The 22,529-nt window shown below is 41.9% G+C and overlaps 1 protein-coding gene across 1 annotated transcript in view; it reads left to right on the forward strand.

Annotated features, from left to right (window-relative positions):
- Nucleotides 1-22,529, forward strand: part of SRP54 (signal recognition particle 54) — a 1,212,380-nt gene that overhangs the window by 818,118 nt on the left and 371,733 nt on the right. The window contains exon 12 of the mRNA XM_044073524.1: nucleotides 15,394-15,467. Within this exon, the coding sequence (XP_043929459.1) occupies nucleotides 15,394-15,467 (74 nt within the window). The remainder of the gene's footprint in view (nucleotides 1-15,393; nucleotides 15,468-22,529) is intronic.

The raw sequence follows: 22,529 nt of genomic DNA on the forward strand, positions 1-22,529 counted from the left end.
CCAAGAAGGTATATTCTAGCAAGTGGAAAAGATTCTCCATTTGGGCAAGACAAAGAAACCTTGACCCTTTCTCAGCCCCTCTTTATTTATTTTACATTTGTTGACCAGGATAGTCCGACTGGATACATGTCCATTTTCAGTGGAGGCCTGGGGAGAAAAGCTCCAAACTTACAAATAGATAAAAGAGAAGCAAGTTACAGTATATGCACAGATATATTGTATTAACATGCAGGTTGCAGTCTCACATTTCAAGCCTATGAAGAATACAGTTTATATTCAGAAATGTACACAAAGATGTTATAGTTTCTCTTATCAAACCTATAGCTGCAGCTTATGTACAGAGCATCTCCAAAGATGTTAGTTTCTCTTTTCAAAACTTTTAGTGTAAGAGGTTAGTTTCTGTGAATTAAAAAAATTGCAGGAAAATAGAAGTAGATGAGACTTTAGTCAGGGTTAGAGCAAGGACATAACCAGTGAGTTTTAAAATACTGGGATTGAACCAAAAGTTTTGTAGTGGAACGAAGTGGCCTAGTGTTTTTGTAGGGGTGGATAATGTTTTTAAAGGAGGGCTTTTTTTCTGAATGCTGCAATAAGTCAGTTATATTGAATTAGCCTGGGGAGTTCTAGCCATCCTAAGAGGTTTAGGTTTTGACAATGGTGTGCCCTGTAGGGAGATCCTGTGGCAAACCTGGCAATTTGATTGTAGCAGCTAGAGTGTTTGCTGAGATCAGTTTTGTTCAAGGTAGTGAGTATCGGCGAGGCATAGAGTAGAGATGAAAGCAGATCTGTATGGGCAGTGGCAGTCCTAGCTAGAGAGGTGAGAAAAGGATTTTTTTTGTATAGGGAGCCAAGTTTTTTAGTAACGGTTTTAATAGTTTGATGCACGTGCATATCATATTTGAGGTTGTCTGTTATAACACCCAGAAGTTTGGTATACATATCTGGTGAGATTATGGTCCTATTGTTAGATGTTATAGTAAACGAAGGTTGAGAGGATTTGCAAGTAGGGGAGCAATAGCTTTGTTTTATTAGGGTTTAATATCGGCTGTTGATTAGAGATCCAGTTTTCCACTGTATTAAAGGTTTTCTTGGTTAAACTAAGGAGATCTGTAGGGGTAGAGGCTGAGCAAATCAGGGTGGAGTTATCGGCATATTGTGTACAGGTTGCGTCTGGAATTACAGTGTGGAGGTCATTGATAAAGAGTGAGAAAAGAAGGGGACCTAATATGGAGCCTTGAAGGGACACCAAGGGTAACTGGGAGAAGGGTGGAGAGTTTCTTGCCAAAGGACAGCCTGCTGTCTTCCACTAAGATGAGATTGAAACCATTGTATGGCATGGTTGTTTAGTGATATTTTATTTAGGGTAAGTAAGAGTAGCTGGTGGTTAACCATGTCGAAGGCCTTGGAAAGACTGGGAAACAGGGCTGAAGATAGTTTGTTGTTGTTATGGTTGAAATTTATGACATTAGAAAAGGAGAGGAGGGCTGAGGTGGTACTGTGCTGTGGTCTAAATCCATGCTGGAAGTTGGCCAGATTATTATGTTGAATAAGGTAGTGTAACAGTTGATGTCCTTCAAGGATGCATCTGCAGTCATAACATATGGGTTGTCCTGCCTCAGGCAGCCCTTCGGTCGGCCGGATTCCAAAGTCTGGGTCTGGCCTCGGCTGATGTCGCACTTTCCCCGACGTCAGGGCGTCTGGGGTATAAAAGCATCAGCCGACGCCATTTTCCTCAGTCTTTCTTGCCGCGCGGTGCCCAAAGCAGAAGCTGTTCGCAAGTGCCAGTCGGTCAGATCCAGTGAATTCAGCTACCGAAGACTTCGAAAAAAGCTAAGTACCCCGTTGGGGACTCTTTCTTGCCTCAGCCGATGTCAGACAAAGTAAATAATTGTTTAACTTGTGGGAAACAAATACCTCATAAGGATTTCCATTCCTACTCCCTTCCTTGCTTAGGCCCAGACCACGACGTATCGGCCTGTTCAGCCTGTGCCTCCTTCAACCGACAAATCCTTAGACATCGGTCGGAGTTTGCAGAGGAATTTTTTGGGGCCAGTTTTGCTTATAAAATGCCGTCGGAGACTCCGACTTCGCATCTAGTGAAAAAACGGAAGGAAAAGGACCGACACTCGCGGCCCGCGGTTTCGGCTGAAACCACGGCAAGGCCTACCGCGAGTGTCTCGGTTTCAGCCGAAACAGAGTCCTCGTTGATTCCTACTTCCGAAATTATTCAACCGATCACCGAGGCCCGGGAGGCCCCGGCTGAGTCAGCTACCGAACTCCCTACCGAAACCAGTGTTCAGGAAATGTCTGACACCATACCTTTGGACATTTCTACTCCTGCACATGGGGCAGCTAGGCCTCCAGCTTCCATGTCCATTAAGGCCTTCTCTAGGGCTAAAGCTGCCAAACTATCTAAAGCTTTGCCTACCAAAACTACCTCCCAGAGGCCTTCCTCTAGTTCTCAGATCCTCAGCCTTGCAGAGGACCTTATTTCTTTAATTAGAGGTTCACAACCTCACCCAGACAGGGCCTCTCACCCTCCTCCGGACAAAAGTCCCAGGACTGACCCCTCTGACCCACACTCTTCAGATGATTCCACGGATGGATCTGAGTTGTCAGACTACCAGGAGGAGGCTTATTCGCCTTATGAGGATTCAGATGCTGAGGAATCTATCCCTTCGGCCTCCCCTCCTGAAGAGTTTTCCTTTGGTGAGACTCTACACTCCATGAGAGAGCATTTTCAATGGCAAGGTCAGGATTTCTCTGATTCTAGAAAAAGATTAAGGACCTTTTCGCATTTGCCTCAACATAGGCCCTTAGCAATACCTCCTGTTCTGAATGTAATTGATGATGTGTACAATGATGTCAGTACAGACCCTGATACTCTTCCTCCGGCCCCTGCCAAACCTGACAAATACTACAGGGTCCCGGATTCTCATTTCCATCTGTATAAAGCCCATTCTGCAGACCCAGAAACTATTTCTCAGGGCCCTAAAGGGGTTGCGGCCGCCACTGCCAAAAATCCTCTACCCTCTGAAAGAGAGTCTAGAGCTTTAGAGAGATGGGGAAAGAAGGTGTATACTTCTGCTACTCTTTCTGTCAGAGCATTAAATTGTCAATTTCATATGATACAGTACCAAGAGTATTTGTTAGATGAACTGAATAAGAAACTTTCTTCTCCTGAACCCCTTGACCGTAAATCCCTTCAGGATTTGGTACACAATTCACAACCGGTTAGTAATCCTTTCTTAAAATGTGGCTATGATGCACTGGAGGCTTCATTTAGATCAGCTATGACTGGTGCAGTTATTCGTAGGCATGCCTGGCTGAAGGAACAATCTTTGCCAGACCATGTTAAAGCTAAACTCCTGGATGCTCCAATGGAGAAACAAAATTTATTTGGCTCCTCTGCTCAGGAGATCTTAAAAAAGGTTGAAGAAAAGGCAAAATCTGTGCAAACAGTTAAGGATTTCCTGCAAGTACAACCTCCGAGATTCAGCAGAAACTGGCCTACTAAGAATTGGTCCTTTCCAGACTCGGACAGAGCTCAGAGGGGCAGGAACAGGCGCCCTAGAGGCAGAGGTCAATCGAAGGGCTCTTACAGAGGCCGTCAGTGGCAGCCTGCCAACCAGAGGAGTAGTGCAACAGCAACAACAACAACTACTGCACCAGGACAGGCTCAATGACTTAACTCTGATTCCGCCTACCAGGGATCAACAGGAAGCACCCTTGGGCGGAAAGCTGTCTTTATTCTCAAAAAACTGGCATTATATTACAAGGGACACATGGACACTGCAAATAATAGGCAAAGGATACAGGTTCCACTTCCACACTTTTCCAAAAAGAAACGGAATGCCAAACCTGCCACCAAATCAGAGGGCAGAGGCTTTAAGACAGATCAACAATTTGCTTCAGATGAAAGCTATAGAAAAGGTACCACGTTCAGAACAAGGCCAAGGATTTTACTCCAGACTATTCCTTGTACCAAGAAAAGAAAATCAATGGAGGCCTATTCTCCACCTGTCCGCACTGAATACTTACCTCATTGTGCCAAAATTCAAGATGCTGACCCTACAGCAACTTCTTCCCATGTTGGGCAAGGAGTCTTGGCTGGTGATTCTAGATCTCAAGGAGGCATACCTGCACGTCCCTATTCGACCAAGTTGCAGAAGACGCCTCAGATTTCTTGCAGGATCAGAGCATTATCAATTCTCAGCATTGCCCTTTGGCTTATCTACTGCGCCCAGAGTATTCACGAAATGCCTGGCATCAGTAATTGCACATTGCAGACTACAGGGAATTCAAATTTACCCATACCTGGATGACTGCCTAATACAAGCGGACAACAAGGGAAATTTGATAAAGGACTTGGCCTATGCCATCCACCTGCTACAGGCCTTGGGATACACAGTCAACATCCAAAAGTCAAGACTAGTGCCATCCCAAAGGATAACCTTTTTGGGTGCAGATCTGGACACAACCACCCAAATGGCCTTTCTCACAGAAGAAAAATAAAAACAACTTCCAGATTACTTCATGATTCTGACAAGACAAACTCAGCTTACTGCAAAGAAAATCCTGCAGGCCCTGGGTTACATGGCATCCTGCATAATTCTGATACCACACACCAGGCTGCATATGAGGAAATTACAGTGGTACCTAAGGAGTGTATGGTCTCAACACAGTCACAGTTTAGAAACCTTGATACCAATCATTCCATGCCTTCAAAAGGAATTTCTGTGGTGGGCTCAGGCCTGCCAGTCCAACAGAGGGTTGCCTTTCAACAAACCAAAAACAAGGCAGACCCATCACCACGAACGCTTCAGACCGAGGATGGGGAGCTCACATGGAGGACAAATGTATCCAAGGCCTATGGCCTCAAGGACAGCTAAGCATGCACATAAACCAAAAGGAAATGCTGGCAGTGATGCATGCAGTCGAGACTTTCAAACCTTTCCTCCAACAAGGCCACCTGTTAATAAGGACAGACAACACCACAGTCATGTGGTACATCAACAAGCAGGGAGGCTCACACTCTTACCCTCTATACTGGCTGGCTATGAATCTATGGGAACTATGCCTGAAACTCAATATCCAACTACAGTCCCAATTCGTGCCAGGAAAAGAGAATACACTGGCAGACAGCTTAAGCAGAACTATCATGGATGCACATGAATGGATGCTGCACCCAGACATCTTCCAACAAATAGCAAAGACATGGGGAATGCCGGAGATAGATCTGTTCGCCTCCCCACTCAACCATCAACGGAAGACATTCTGCTCAAGGACATACCACCCACAAGCTTGGAGGGTGGACTCTCTCTCTTTCAGCTGGAAAGCCCTAAATGTATATGCCTTCCCACCTCTCCCCTTGATGTACAAGGTTCTACTGAAGATCAGGGAGGAACAGCCAAGAGTGATACTGATAGCTCCAGACTGGCCAAGGCAACACTGGTATCCATTATTGAGAAGCATGTCTCAGGCAAAACCATGGCCTCTCCCCCTATGGCCTCTTCTTCTGACGCAGAACAATTTCAAGACCATGCATCCCAACTTGAAAACATTGCAGCTAACTGTCTGGAAAATTCCTTAAATCCCAATCAAACTGTTTTATCACAGAGGGTGAAGGACATTATCTTGGAGGCTCGCAGGCCTTCCACAAGGAAGACATACTCAGCTAAATGGAAGAGATTTCTCATTTGGAGCACATCAAAAGGCTCAGATGTCACAGTGGCAAGCATGACACATATCCTGGAATACTTAGCAGAATTGTTCCACAATGGCCTGTCCTATTCTTCCATTAAGATTCATGCCTCAGCAATTTCAGCAGAATACAATGTGGATCCACCTATCTTCTCACACCCTCTCCTCAGACAATTTCTGAGAGGGATCAAAAATATTAAACCTCCAAGAAGACCCCCTCTACCTGCTTGGGATCTCAAGTTTGTGGTAGAGAAACTGACACTTCCTCCTTTTGAACCAGCAGCATCAGCGGATCTACAGTTTCTATCTTGGAAAACTGCATTCCTTCTGGCAATAACTTCAGCAAGAAGAGTATCTGAGTTACAAGCATTAATGGCAGTGCAGCCATTTCTTATTTTCCATCAGGACAGAGTTTCACCAAGAACCAATCCTACTTTTATGCCAAAGGTGGTATCTAGGGTATCCTTGAACCAAGCTATTCACTTGCCTACATTCTTCCCAAATCCACAGAATAGAGGGGAAAAACTTTTGCACACCCTGGATATACACAGACAACTACGCTACTACTTGGACAGAACAAAAAATAGCAGAAAAACTGACCAACTATTTGTAGCATATGCTACTGGGGTGCAAGGAAAAGCAATTTCCAAACAGACAATTTCAAAATGGATAGGAAGTTGCATTCGATTTTGCTACTCCTTTCATGGGAAGACAGTTCCTGAAAACATCAGGCCTCATTCCACAAGGGCCACGGCCACCACTACAGCCTTCCTACGAGGGGTGGCTACCAAGGACATTTTAGAAGCTGCTACTTGGAGCTCCGTGCATACATTTGCCAAGCATTACAATCTACCTTTATACTCCAGATCCAGAGCAGGTTTTGCAACTGCAGTCCTGCAGGGTATCTTAACTACACCATCCTTTTCTTAGTACCTCCTCCCCCAGATTGGCTATGGTATTCTTACCCATATGTTATGACTGCAGATGCATCCTTGAAGGACATAGTACAGTTTTGTACCTACCATAAATGTAGATGTCCGATAGGTATGCATCTGCAGTCAGGTTTACCCTCCCTCCTACTCCTCTGTGGTATTCCTAGGGTACTTACCCCTCTTTTAGCTAGCTGGGGGAATCTATTATGGTGTATTTGTTTGTTTATACATGTATATAATTTTGCAAATGTTTGGAACTTTTCTGCATTTATCCAAATTTAGCCTTCCTAGAGGGCACCTGGCATCTGGGGCAAGAAACACTGAGGAAAATGGCATCTGCTGATGCTTTTATACCCCAGACGCTCTGACGTCGGGGAAAGTGCGACATCAGCAGAGGCCAGACCCAGACTTTGGAATCCAGCTGACCGAAGGGCTGCCTGAGGCAGGGCAACCTATATGTTATGACTGCAGATGCATACCTATCGGACATCTACATTTATGGTAGGTACAAAACTGTACTTTTTTCACTGTGGTTTTCTGGGCAGGGGGGGGGGGTCGGGATGTGAATATCCAGTGAGATTAGTTTATATTCTGATCTTACCAGTGAGGGATACACTTCTGGTCTGGAGCATAGAGTCCCCATGTTGGTGATGATCAGGTCCAGTATGTTTTCCCCTCTTGTAGGAGTGGTAACAAGTTGTTCCATAGCATTTGAGTTTATAAATTCTAGGAACCTCTGGGCTAGGGTGTTGGAGCTAGAGTAATGCTCCCAGTCTATGTTTGGGTAGTTGAAGTTGCCCAATATAATGGTGTTTGGAGAGACCTTCATATTTTCCAGTGTTCTCAGAAAGGCCGAGTGGGGTTCCTGGGTTTGGGAGGGTGATCTGTAGCAGGCTATAAACTGGAAGGCAGTTTTACCCACTATTAGTTGCACATGGATAGTCTCTGATGCTTCGTGCTTTGCCACCAACCTGGAGGTGTGGGTATCTTTGATGAATATCGATACTCCCCCTCCTTTTGTGGTTCGGTCCAAGTTTTGGGGCCAAAAAGCATGGTATGAGGTATAACCTGGTAGTGCTGGGGTGCTCTCGGGAGTCCTGAACCAGGTTTCTGTTACTGCACAGATATCGATGTTCTCCATACTAAGGAGAGTTTCGAGTGCATGCATCTTGAGGTTTAGACTTCTGGCATTGAGTAGCATTACTCTTAGTTTCTTATCCCTTGTGATACCTATGGAGGTGGGTTTGTCTTTTGAGCCTTGCCTAAAAAGGCACTATGGGGGTAGCCTTTGCCAGTATCCAAAAGCCCAGGGGTGACAGGTGCAAGCCGTCCCTAGCGAAGCATCGTGGCTTGTCGAGCATATCATCCCAAGCTGACAGGCATTGGATCCCCTTTGAATGACACCAGTACTTAAGCCAGTTGTTGAAATTGATCATCTTGTCTTCATATTGTGGCATCATTCTTGGTGAGGGTAAGATGCTACTCAAGGTCAGGGTCATACCTGCCTGGGCAACATGCTCAGAGAGCTCGTTTATGTCTCTTTTCATGTAGTCCAGGGAGGTACGTCTCAGGTCATTCACACCAGCATGGACAATGACTGAGTCATATTTGTACTTGCCTTGGAGTGACCTGAGTGCTTGTGTTATGTGGCGGATCCTAGCGCCCGACAGGCTGCTCACTGTGACCCTCTCCTTGTTCAGCCTGGTGAATGGGACGTCAGTGTGCCTGACGATAGTCACCTATTACAAGTGTATCAGGTGTGTTGTTTAGTCTTAAGGGCTGTGACTGTTCGGCACACTGGCTTTGTGAGATATGTGTTGCACGTGTTTTGTTTTGGGGTAGCGGTTGCTTGGGTGTCTGCTTTGGAGGTCTCTGCTGCTTAGGCAGATCTTTATTTAGAGCCTCCGAGTATGTTTTTGTGTGATTATGCGTTTGGTTTGCTGTCGTGGTAGGTCTATGTGAGACTGGAATTGTATTGAGTGTGGTTTCCTTTTCCTCCTGACTGGTTATGCCAGTACTGAGTTGAGAGAGCTTAGCCTCCAGTTTGGCTATATGGTTGCATCTCTCACATGTGTTGGAATTTGTTGGGAGGAGGAGAGGGTTGTCTGTGTACATGAGGCAGTTGTAACATTGCCTCAAGATTCCCAGATTCACCAGCTGGACTGGAGAGGAGATTGAGAACTGACCTTTGGACATGCTAGAATAATATTGGGAATTCCTTAATAATTGAAAACAAGGGCCAGTGGGGAGTGAGGGTGTAGTGCTTTTAATTTTTAGTGCTGACTTATATAATTGCTTTAGCGAGCAAGTGCCAGGTAAATTAAGTGCAATGTGTTACAGGTAACTTAAATGCAAAAACGACAAACAGTAACTTTCTTTCAAGTGAAACAAGGAAATAAGTACAGTAAGCAATGCAGATATCACTAGTGATCCACAGAAGCACTGAGAAGCCACGCTTTAGGTGGAATTAGCGTTCCAGGGAAATAACAAGCAAACAAACAACAAGCATATAAACAAGGCTAGATTCAGCAGGCCTGGATCTAGTCTATGCTACAGCAAACAAGGTGTACCAATTTCAGTGAGATACAGTTCAAATATTCAGGCACTATAAACCTTTAACCAGAAATTCCCAGCTCAGAAGGGCAGAGTCCAGCCTCTTCTCCCACAAGAGTGCAGACCACGAACCTTCTTAATGTAAAATAACTGGCCTGAAGCCCAAGTGCTTAAACCAGAACTAATACACTTTAAGAATAACAGACACTGGGCTCTCAGTCAGCAGTTCCCAACTTAGAAGGATGAAGGCTACCTGTCCTGCCACCACAGTGCATGCCACAAACCTTCCTAATGTAAAACAACTGGTCTGAAGCCCAAGTGCTTAATCCAAAAGACTTAGAATGATAGCTACACTTTAACCAAGTTACTACCAAGCACTAATAAATACAATTGAATACTTTAGAGAATGCCTGGATTAGTGCTCAAGTTACACAAACAAAGCTAGATCCAGCAGGCCCGAATCCAGTCTATGCCACAGCAAACAAGGCACCAACTTCAGTAAGAAGCAGTTCAGATATGCATGCACTATAAGCCTTTAACCAGAAATTCCCAGCTCAGAAGGGCAGAGTCCAGCCTCTCCTCCCACAAGAGTGCAGACCACGAACCCTCTTAATGTAAAATAACTGGCCTGAAAGCCCAAGTGCTTAAACCAGAATTAATACACTTTTAGAATAACAGACACTGAGCCCTCAATAAGCAGTTCCCAACCTAGAAGGATGTAAGCTACCTGTTCTGCCACTACAGTGCAGACCACAAACCCTCTCAGTGCAAAACAACTGGTCCGAAGCCCAAGTATTTAAACCAAAAGGCTTAGAATGAGTTACACCAAGCAGTAATAAATACAATTGAGTACTTTTAAGATGATGCAAAAGTAAAATAAAGTAGGTAGAAACACAAGTAGAGTAAAAGCAGATTAATTTTTTTTTTCTGAACAAGTGCTGAGATCAAAGAAACAGATTTGAGTGCTGAAACTAGAAAACTGGCTAGTTATAAAAAAAAAAACTAAGCTAGAAGGCTTCCCTCCAACAAAGAAGGGCTTGGGGGCTCAGAAGCCTACAAATAGTCTATACCACTTAACAGGAAAGGCAGGAAACAAGCTTACATTTTTTTTTCTGTTTCCCAGATGCTCTCTTTGTACACAGTAGGAGTGCCTGAAATCAGAATATGATCTCACTGCATTCAGTTGAGTGAGCAAATGAGATGGGCCCAGAAGGAGTATCCAAACACAAATTTACAAGAGGGGCGGGCAGTTTCAAGGCCACTAAGATTAACACCAAAACAAAAACAGGGAGGGTAGGTGGGACTAACTGAAGAGCAGAGTCAAAACTTCCAGTTCAGTTAATATTCCTGCAACACAGTTAAAATAAATTTAAATACTGTATTTTTTTGAAAAGAAAAGTGCAGATAAAGGTACTTAAATTCTTTTATACGTCCAGTTGAATACAGCAAGTTCTTAGCCGGCCAAAGCTGAGGTTTTTAAATCTAACAAGACATCTGCAACAACTGGAGAGGCCTCAAAAGTACCTCACAAAGAGGATAACGGGCCTCAAACACTTGCCCTATGCCACGAGGCTTACAAAACACAGACTGTACTCAGTCGCGTACTGACTACTCAGAGGTGATCTCTGCCAGACATACAAGGCTGTGTCAAACCCCAAATGCTAGAAATGCTCCACCTAAGGAAAATCCAGTCCGTCAGAGCTACTTGCTCAAGGGACGTAAACCTGACATCAACAATAAACAAGACTTGTTGGAGGGACAGAGTTGTGTCCCAGAGACTCCCCTTGCTCTGGAATAAGGTCCGCATAAATGTGAGGCAGAGCTCCTCATTAGCATTCTTCAAGAGGAATCTTGATGAGTGGATGGGAAACAGGAAATTCACCCTGGGAATCACTTATGTGGCCCTGCTAGACAGAGGCACAGGAAACTAAACCACTTGGGAGGGAAGCGTAAGCAAAAAGTTTTTTTGGCTAGGCTTAATTATGCCCCAGGGCCAATAGCCTAGTACATACCTATGAACCTAATTACTGAGTGCTTATGGGAAATGAGTGTTTGGTAATGTAAATGAGTTTAGAAAGGTTGTTAAGCAAGCAAGTTTTGATAACATCTCTTGAGTACAGAAACTGTTAGCACAACAGCTTAGGCAATAGGAAATAGAAAGGGGTGTTGCCAAAGTTAAGAAGCCTTGAAAGAGACCCTATAGAGATATTAATGTATTTCAGAGGTTATACAAAAGTGTGTATAATGCAGAGGAATGGGGAAGCCAAGAAAATGCATAAATGAAAATATTTATGCAAGATTTATCTATGCTAATGTTAGAACAGGATAAGGCTTAAGAATTAATAGTTCAGACAGGAGAAGAGAGGATGAGATAAAATGGTGATATGTATAATCAATCAATAGGAAAGTCTCCAGGACAGATGGTATTCCTGTTGAAATTTAAAAGGAAGAAAGTGCTAAAGATGTAGTAGACATTTTTTAATAATATTTTAAGAGGTGCAGTACCAGCATCTTGGAAGAAAGCTATGTTAGCTGTACTACTTAGAGAGCAAAGACACTTCAGACCCACCTTCATATAGACCCAGTTCAGTTTTTCAACCATGATTATAAAGTGTTTGTACTAGTTTAGAGAATGGTTCAGTTGATGCTAAAGCTGATAAATACGGACCAGTGTGGTTTTGTAGAGGGGCAGCAAGCATTTAACAATATTAGTAGAACAGTGATGCTCCAGGAGAAGCAGAATATAAGAAAAAGCTACTACTGTGTTGGTGCCGTGATAAAAATAAGGTATTCATTAGTCAAATGGTAATGTTTATGTTCTCTGATAGAATAATGGGGTTAATGAGGATAATTGAAAGGTAAGAGTCAAGAATTAGGGTGGGAGTATTCTTCTCTGGCAGCCTGTGTTTGAGCAAATGAACAAGCCAAGGATGTCATCTTTCCCATTTGTTGTTTGCTTTATATTAAAATCCATTAACAATGAAAGGAAGGGTCTCACAAATTCATTGATGTAACTAGTATGGTAATCAAGAAAAGTTAACCTTATTTGCAGATGATATTATTTTCTACTTGATAAATCTCAAAAAATACATACACTTCCATGCTCTGCTATATATTGTGAGTGTTTCAGGTTTTTTTCAGGATATAAAATAAACAAAGATAAAACAGACTATAGCAGTCAATCATGTTCCCACACAATGAGAAGTGGTCCAGCAATACCCATGTTTATGGCGCATTGTAAGATATGTAGGTGAATGGATTAAAATGGATTCTATTATGGCAGCTAAGAATATATGAGAAAAGACTAAAATGATTAAACACTGAGATTTTGGAAGTTACCTATTATGAATATGGACAGTAAGGTATAAACAGTGAAAATGTTTCTAGTCTTTCTAATATTATATGCAGTTCAGACTTACTTTATCAACAGGAGGAGAAGTTGTGGCCCATAGTTAATAAAGAAGTCATTTCTCCAGGTGTAAAGCAAGGTGGTTTTTGAGCTGCACATGTTAAGGCTCACACACATAACACAAGCAGAAGATTACAAATCAACCTGGAAAGATGACATTTAAATAAGGTGTGAGCGTTCACACAATAAGGAGAGAGTAATTTCTTTGATGCAGGCCTGTAACAGAATATTAGCCACCACATAGAATTTTATATTTATAAAGTAGCAGAAAGTATTTTAACAACAAAGCCAGCATGGGAATGGAAAAAGGATATTTACCAGGGCAGATGACTGAAAGTTAGTGGCATAGAAAATAGACCTGAGGGGGCTTGAATACACTGAAGAAAATTAGCAAAGGAACCAAGGTACATTAGGAGCAAATAAAGGAGGGGACAGGTAATAGACTTGGATGAGGCCAAGGATAAGTTTGGACTTTGGATTGGAGACTGCCTTCCCTTCCAGGGACTGTTAAAGTATAGGCAAAGTGAAAGAGATAGGGGAGCATTAAATCAAAGACCAGTTTTGGTTGAGGTTTTGCTTGTATAAAACAGAAGCTAATGGTAAAAGGGATAATTAGAAGGGCATATCAAATAATGCGTGTTAACTATGAATCAATCAGAAAAGTTTAGAAAAGACTGTAAATTGAGAATGGGAAGGCAATATGCAAAGGAATAATAGGATGCCATTTGTATAGTTCCCAAGTTTGCAACAATGTCTAGAAGGTTTAGGATTTTTACATGGAAGTGTTTGCATATGAATTTTTATAACCCAATCAGACTTTGTATTTTTCTTTGGGTAGATAGCAGGTGTGTTGGGAAAGCGAAGGGTAATTGGGAACATATTTTTTGGAAAAGTAATGAGCTGGGCGACTTTAAATATTCCCTGCAAGATACTTTGTGAGAACTGTTGGAGAAGCAAGTTATTGTAACTAGATTATTCTTTTGAGCTGGGATATAGAAACTCAATTGTATATAGACATATTAAGACCTTACTAAGTTTAATGCTTTTGACTGACAAAAAGCAATTACTAGAAAATGGAAATCAAAAGCTAAATCAGAGTAAGTAAACTGAGGTATAAGAATTGTAGGATGGATCTTTAGAAAACAGGAAGAGCAAACTAAATAGAAATAAAGGGAATTTCTAGGAATAGTGCATGTAGAATAATGTTCAGGAAAAGGAATGAAATTTCAGGGAAGGCAGAACTTGCGCAGCTTGTACATTGTTGGGTTAAGTGTTGAAAAATCATAGGAGTATAATGCATGAAAATGAAAACTGTAATTTTTTTTCTCTTAATGTGTTTTCATCCACATTGTTAACGAATATGCATTAATTTAATACATTTGTTAAAAAAATATACTCCGGATACAAAATAGAGTTCAAGGCCATTGTATTCTTCATGATCATGCCTTCTTTTCCCCCATGTTAGATGCTAGAACCTATATAAGAAAAATGCTTGCTTAACCAGCCATAGAGAGAGCTCTTTCTGTAGTTGTGGCAGTTTTAGAGATGGTCTGTCTCATTGCATCTTAGGCAACTATAGAGGTAGCACCACTCTCAGAAAATTATAAGAGTTGCTCTTCCAACTGTATTTGGTCCCCAAAAAAAGTTGGGCCGTGGAGGTGCATACACAAATTTCTCTAGCTTGAAGAAGTTACTTTTCTTACATGACTCAGCACATGCTTGTATGTGGTATTTGTATGTAGGCTTTTGTTAATTTATAGTTTACTAGTATTTATTTTTTGGTCTCAGGGCTTCATTTCCTCTGCCATTCCTCTGTAGTGTCTTTTGATGCTTGCACTTATACTTTGGTGGTGATGTCAATCTTAGAAGAATGCTGTGGTGGCTTGTTGACCTCCCAAAAGTACGCAGCAGTAGGAAAAAATGCAGACAACAATTGTGAAATGCTATTGCTTGGAATACTAAGCCAATGAAATAGGTCTCTAAGAGGATGAACCCAAAGATGATTTACAGAAAAAAGATGTTAGGAAATGATCTCTGTTTTGATTTTTCTGTTTCACTCAAATCTGTTTTGTATTTTTTTGGGGGGGTGGGGGGGGGTTATGGCTCTCTAAGATCTGGTTAGTTCCTGCATGAGGGCTATGCTGTGTTTATTAGATTGACAGGAGTGAAGACTAGACTGTCATTTAGGGAGAATCTACAATTTGCACGAGTGTAAGTGGGAGGACTGCTTCATTGCAGGGACTATAACCCTATTTTTTTAAGTAAGCTATGAAGACAAAACTGAAGTAATCCACCGTTTTAAAGACTAATTAAAAGAAATATGGTTTTCTGTATCAGCAGCTGATTTAAATATCCCTAAATTGTAAGATATTCTGCATTCTGTAAGCTATTAGGGTGATGTGAAGTGTTTTTTGTTAGCTTTTTTGACTGGATTGTTTAAGGCCCCTTTTAATAGAATTCTGTAATGAATTTGAGGCGGTCAGTGGACAGCCAGCTAGCTCATATGATTCTAAAGATCATCTCTCTAACATCAAGATCATGCTGCTTGCCAAGGTAATCAGAAGGCTAAGGTATGCTGCAAAGAGTTTTCATAATTGCTAAGGTAAGCCATTGATTCCTATGAAGGTTTAGTACTACAGTTACCTGATTGGACTGCAATGAATTGCTAAAACATTGCAAATTGCTTCAGTGCATCAGACATGTTTCATCCCGTGACCACAGAAACTGAATACATAGTCTGAGCTTCTCGGCTACTTTACTAACAGCTAATATTCTGAATTGTTTACTTTGTTTCAGGTCAGTTTACATTGAGAGATATGTATGAACAATTTCAAAACATCATGAAAATGGGGCCTTTCAGTCAGATCTTGGTTGGTATATGACGATTTTTACATATTCTTCATTGTAGAGGTCATGTAAGTGTTTGATTAGTGCTGCACATAATTCCTAAAAATAGGGGAGCATGCCATTCAGATGTGTAGAGCAGTGCATGTGAGAAACATGGGTCATATTTGTTTCCGTTGTAGTTTTTTTGTGCCTCTCCTATTGACCTTACTCCCCTGGTTGGTTGTTTCATTACGTATGCCTGTTGTTTTTGCAACCTAGAGATGATGAAGGCTGGGTAAGGCTGAGATTTTTTTGTCTCACTCACAGGACTCCTGTCTTTTGGTACACCCATTCAGCTGTATATGAAAGTATGCCCATGATTTGATGCACACTTTCCAGCTGTATCTATCTGCATTCCATTGCATATATTCATGTTGTCTTCTTGCTACAGGTTCCTTGTCTTTATTACAAAAGGTAATGCCAGATATTGCAGCACCCTTCCAGTGAAAGAAATGTGCATTGGCTGCTCAGTTTCTCCCCATGACATGTACTAGATATGCAGGTTGCTAAGGGGACCTTCACTGCTGCAAACTGGAACATCTCTTGATGTCACTGCATTGGCCATTTTTGACATGATGCCATCTAATGAGACTGCACATTGAAGAACTGTCAATTGTAACTAGAATGTTCATCTTTGTTGGTTGCTAATTTAGGTCTGTATCTGTCTGTATGTTTTTTCCCCTTTCCTTGTTGCCCATTCAGAACACCCTTATTTTAAGTGGTTTAATGAGCACTCATTTCCTTATGTTTTTCTCATCAAGTTAAAGCATGAAATTTAAGTATGGAAGTAGGCACATTCATGATTGCATGTAAATGTTGGCAACACTTTAAGAACTTAATGGAAAAAGGTAAACTTACAGCATTTAATAAAACTACAGATAAAATAGAACTTAATGCAATGAAGTGTTTTTATCATTCAGTAGTTGCAAAAATCAAACTGTTTTGATGAAGTGTAGTGTATGTGTAGAACAAGTTCCTTTGCCTTTTATTGTTTTCTTAGTAAAGTATCATTTTTGTTATCTGTCACTTTTATTCTCATTCTTACTGTAATTAAAAGTGGTGTTTGACTTGCTTAGTTGGAGTATATTTTCTTTTCTGGTAAACAGTGTTTGTTAATCTTACATAGCGCTGTCCAGAAATTAAATAATTAAAAACAATTTTGGGATTCTTCCTCAAAAAAAAAAAAAAAAAACACAATGCCTCTTCTGAAAGCAAATAAATTCTCTTGCTGTACTACTACCGCACAAACTCTGCTAGATTTTTTGCCACTAATTGCCTTAGCTGTAACCCCGATCACTTAAAGGAAAACTGTCGAGGAATTGAGAGTCCTCTTCCCCCCACACTACTGCAGAGGTGTTAAAGCTGTCATTGCACTGAGAGACCCTTGCAGAATCAATTCCTCTTAGACTACAAAAGAAAACTCTGAACAAAGGCCTGCAATTTAATTACTTTTCTGGCTGTAGCTGGATAACTTGTAAGTATAGTGTAACGCAAGGTCTGAGGCAATCATAAATGAGGGTGATTAGAGACTGAAAAGCAGCAATCCTTTTACAGAAGGTAAAGATAATAATAGTGACTCACCCAAATCCCATTATATGCCAATGGCGTGGAAATTCAAAGTTAAAGCATTATGGGAAAGAGAAAGGGTTGAGGGAGAAGAAAATCACATTGATACATCAAGCTCCATTGGTAGCCATGTTGTGGAAAACGGGCTAAAATTGCAAATAAAGCACTTAGAGTGATTTTGAGGTTTTAAAATAGGTCAGGAAACAGTGAAAAAAAATATATATTTTTTTTTAGTTGTAGGGTGGAGCTTTCCTTTACGTTATCCTTATCTTGGCTGTCTTTTAAAACAAATCCCCAAAACTGACAAATATGATTGTCTTTTCTTTTTTCTTCAGCGTATGGGCTCAGATCCAACTCAGCCACACATTCCAGATATTGGATCCAGCTCCTGAGCTCCTCCCTCTACCCATAATGCACCATTTCATCCCCATTACCTCAGATCTCATTTGCCACCATCGCGAACAGACACAGGTTAATCTCTTGAGTTGCCATGGTGGTTAGTTGTGAGTTTTTTGAAGAATTTCTTTTTTACAAGATATTTCTCTAACTTTAGCCTACTTTCCCCTGTTAGTTTTTTTGAAAGTTGTTAGGAGCTTTCTCAGTTTTCCTTACTATTTTATAAAGTATTTCTGCATACCATTGTTGAGATTTTCTTTTATCTGTTATTTACCCTTATTAGCTTATATGGTATTTTCTTTATTCTACCATTGTTCATAGTTATCTTTTTATTGTTTTTCTCTCCCTCAAAAAAAAAGAACTTTTTGTCTTAATTCCTTGTTTGTATTTAACCATATCAGATAAGCTAGCAGAGTTTAAAAAATGCACTTCGTGTGGGAGCAAAATCCCTAATTTGGATGCCCACAAGGAGTGCATGTACTGCCTTGGTGCTGAGCACTTGGACATTCCATGTAAAGTTTGTTCTACTTTAATCCAAGGGCCTTGGCGGATAGACATAAACTTATTTTAAAAGGCTTGCTTCCTGCTACTTCTACTTCTTATAGGGCTCAAACCCCCTCAAAATCTTGTAAATCGTGTCTGTTGGAGCATGAAAAACTCCCTCCTCTGAAATCCCCAAGGTCTTCGTCACAGCCTCTGACCAAGTGAAATCCTTGGATCCAGAGGCGTCAGCTCCCATTGTTTCAGCATCCCCTACTACAACACCTTCAGATCCTATGTCAAGTACAGCTCACAGGAGTTGTACTCGAGAATTTCTTATTAAATCCATATTGCCCACCTTGCCTGCTCAGTTGTTTCAGACTCCCAAGAAACAGTCCCAGCCTCCATACCCAACTTCCTGTAGGTCCTCTAGGAGTGCATCAGAAGCGGGTGTGGATAGGATGATGTGAAAATTTTTCAGAGCTCAGATCCAGATGGGGATGTTACCGGGTGTGTCCCCTGTCGGATCCGTGACTGTGCCTGTGACATCCAGGACCATTCTGTCTCTTTGTCCAATCCATCCATCCTTCGACCCGGCCTATGTCCTTGACTAGTTCTACTCCAGTACTGTTGGATCAGAATGTTTCCTGGAGCCGAAGTGTCAGTGTCAGATCCGAGGTGATAGGTTTGGCTCCAATTTTATCAGTCACTCCCCTTTTGAGCTGTGGCCCTGGATAGTTCTGATCTGGTTCCACCCTTGAGGCATTAATCTGATAGTGGTTGAGACCTTCCTTCATCGGGAGTTTCGGCTCTGCGAAGGTGGGTCAAAGCTTCTGTGGGTCTGTCTGCTTTTGAGGTGGTGGAGAAGGCTTTTCCCTCTCTCCAGGGAACTGGCTTCTCATTATTTTTTGGCTCCTATCCCTTTTCTGTCATCATTTCTGAGCTCTGAGTTGATCATACCTACTCCACAGAGACAGCCATTTCCAATACGTGTCTAACTAGTTCAAGTAGAGGAACTTCCCCTCTCTTCTGACACCTTACCTGAACATCCCACAGAGGAAGTGCATAGAAAGAGAACCTGCAAAAGGAGACACATTGACTCCCTGATGGATTCACTCACTGAGGATACTGGTTTTGATGAAGATGGGTCCCCCAGGTTACCACCAGATGACATTTCCTTTGGAGATATTTTAGAAATCCTAAAACAAAAAGGTGGTTGGTCTTCCCAGAACCCCTTTCCAGAAGAATCATATTTTTGGAATCTTTTGGTCATTAAACTACCTGGCATACTTTACTAGACTTCAGAGAGATTTGACCAAAGAGCTATCAAATACTCTCTCTTCCATGTCTGTAGAGGATTTCAAAAGAACATCCTCGCAACTCGCTACTCTTTTATCCATATCAAATGTTTCCATGAGGTTGATCTCTCACACAGCCGAAGGAACCTCATGAGCAGCTGGTTCAGGAAACATGCATGGATGCAGCTGTGTGACTTTGTGGAGCCTTTTAAGATGTGCGTTAACGCCCAGTTCAGTGAGACTTTCTTGTTTGGGCCACCAGTAAAAAAAAGATGCTTACCTGCAGGGAACTAGATGGAAAAGATTCTGTCTGCCATTGGAATCAGGTTTTCTACTCCTCAACAAACCCTTTCCAGAAATCAGAGAGGTGGTAGGAAGATGTACGTCTAGAAATCTCGGGGACCTTTCCAAGACTCGGATGGTGATAATTCCTCCAGATGCAGAGGAGGAAATTATAATGGTAGACTTCACCCTAGAGGTATAGGAGGCCCACAGAATCAGGGTTTCAGGGATTCTTTTCCAGACAGACCCTTCAAGTGCTCCTGAAGTGCTGCCCAACTATCCATCTCTGGCAGCAGTCTGGGGACGATTGTCCATGCACCCAGACACTTGGGCAAATATAACACAAGATTCATGGGTGCTAAGAATAATATCCAGAAGTTAACTACCATGTTCCTACTTGCTCCCTTCAAAAGAAAGAAGCTTTCAGATGTTCCACCCATTCAAAGGAAGGCAGAAGCACAAGAAATCTAATTGCTGCTAGAAAGAGTCATCCAAAAGATCACACCAGACTGAACAGAATTTGGAACTCATTCACGCTTCTTTTTAGTGCCCAAGAAAAGAGGGGACCTCAGACCCATTTTGGATATAAGCAGTTTGACTCAATACATGAAGAAATCAAAGTTCCAAATGGTGATCGCACAGTCCATCCTACCGTTTCTTCACAAGGATGATTGGTGTGCTCGATAGGTCTTCAGGATGCATACTATCATATCAAAATAGACAGATGCTCCTGCAGACACTTAATCTTTTGGCTGGGATCCAGTCATTACCAATTTAGAGCCTTGCCCTTTGGACTCACCACAGTCCCCCCAGGGTTTTTACCAAATGTACGGCAGTGGTGGCATCTCACCTGAAACTAAGAGACTCCCAAGTGTTTCCATATCTAAATGACTGGCTCCTCACTGCCCCCTCCAAGCATCTCATTCTGCATGTGAGGAACTATTTGCCCCAAGTTTGCAAGTCATTGGGTATAACAATCAACTATGCCAAATCAAAGTTAACACAAGTCCAGAGCACGGAGTTCATTAGTGCACTTCTGGATATAGATAGAACCTCTGCCTCCTCATCACATTTCCAATATCAGAAGTCAGGTTCATCTTCTGCTTTCTCATCCATCTCCTTCAGCTAGATCAGTACTTCAAGCACTAGGTTCTGTGGCAGCAGCCATTGTTCTCCTTCCTTTGGCATGTTTCTTTATGCATGTTCAATGGTCTGTAGTTGTGCAGTGGTCCATTCTGCATAAATCCCTGTCTTTTCAAGTCCAGCTTACTCCAATTTGCAAACAACACATCCATTGGTGGATCCAGTCAGACGATATTCATCTAGGATGACCTTTTGTTCTACCACCCCCCAATAGCCACAGTGACCATGGATGCTTTTCAACTGGGGTGGGGGGACATTTCTTGTGAAGAACTGTCCAAGGCATGTGGTCCCCCAAGAGACAAATTTGCATATCAGTGTTCTAGAGATGAGAGCAGTTCTTCTTGCGTTGCAGGAATTTCACGATACTCTCCCTCTAGGTTCTATTGCATTTCAGACCGACAACATGTCTGTAGCCTGGCACATCAACAGACAAGGAGGAACTGTATCTTCTTCCCTCTGGAGAGAGGCCATGAGAGTGTGGGAATGGGCAGTCTCATCGGCCCGCTCTCCAATTGCAACAAACATTCCAGGGAGAACCAGTGTATTAGCAGAGAAATGCCTCTTGAGTGGGTCTCTCAATCAATCTGTGTCAGAAATAATGTTCAATTGTTGGGGCCAACCTTCCTGCAACCTCTTTGTGACTCCTCACAACAAGTATTGCAGCATGTACATTGCTCTTATCCTCCCTCAGGGGGAAGTCAGTGAGAGATGTTCTAGTCCACGCTTGGCCCTCTGGTCTCCTTTATGCTTATCCCCTCTCCTATTGATTCCCAAATTTCTGTAGAAAGCAAGTCGGCTGAAGAGTTCAGTAATCCTCATTGTCCCTTTCTGGCCTTGGCAAGTATGGTTTCCCTTCTTACTTTCTCACCTTCATTATCCTCCGTGGATACTGGAGCCAATTCCAGATTTACTTTTTCTAATCCATCAGGGATCCAACATCCCAATATACAGGGCCTACAAACAGAGCCACCTTTGGTTTGGCAGTACTCCAGGATATCCTTCCATGAGAGCTACCCAAGATGCACGTAGCTGGGGACTCTGTCCCATACATTGATTCCATGGTGACTTCCAGTTACTTACAAAACCAATGCAGATTGAAAGGTAACAATGTATGAATTAATGGTCTGGTAGTGTATTTAGAGGGTTTTTTTGCAGAAAATTGGTAAAGCAGTTGGTCTCAAAATGGTTTGGTAAAGGAAAATTTGAAAGAGCAAAACATTAAAAGTTATATGCTCACCATAACTATGCATCTGTGTGTTGTCCATTTTCATTCTTCCTCAACTTCCCTCTTATCCATCCCTCATCCGGACTGTTTGGAATTGACAGTTCCAGATTTGAGCCCTTTCTTTCTCTATCAACTATACCTGTCTCTGTTTAACTATATGGTTATATGGCAACAAACTCGATTTGAGGTGATGGGGATGGAATAGTACATTATGAGTACAGGGAGGAGCTCAAGAGCTGGATCCAAAGTCTGGATTATGCAGTCAAGTCGGATCCGAGGATTGGATCTGAACCCATACTTTGAGGAAAAATGACAATTCACAACACAGATGCCTAGTTATGGTGAGTAAGTAACTTTAATTTTCTGCCCTTTCAAATCTTCCCTTATCAAACCATTTTGAGGCCAACTGCTTTACCCATTTTCTGCACAAAGCCTCTAAGTATAGACTGCCAGACCATTAATTCATATACTTTAACCTTTCACTCTGCATTGGTTTTTTAACAGATAATGGGCACATCTCTCTTCCAGGTGCTGGTACTCTGCTTAGATTTGTCAATCTTTTTTCTCTACATTCTCACTGGTTCATCCAAAGTCTTCAGTGATCATTTTCATTTGTGGTTTCATCAGAGAATATTGACTCTTGAATTGAAATGAAT

This window comes from Protopterus annectens, chromosome 6.part0, assembly GCF_019279795.1.
Source record: "Protopterus annectens isolate FY-2018-M chromosome 6.part0, PAN1.0, whole genome shotgun sequence".
Taxonomy (NCBI): Eukaryota; Metazoa; Chordata; order Ceratodontiformes; family Protopteridae; genus Protopterus; species Protopterus annectens.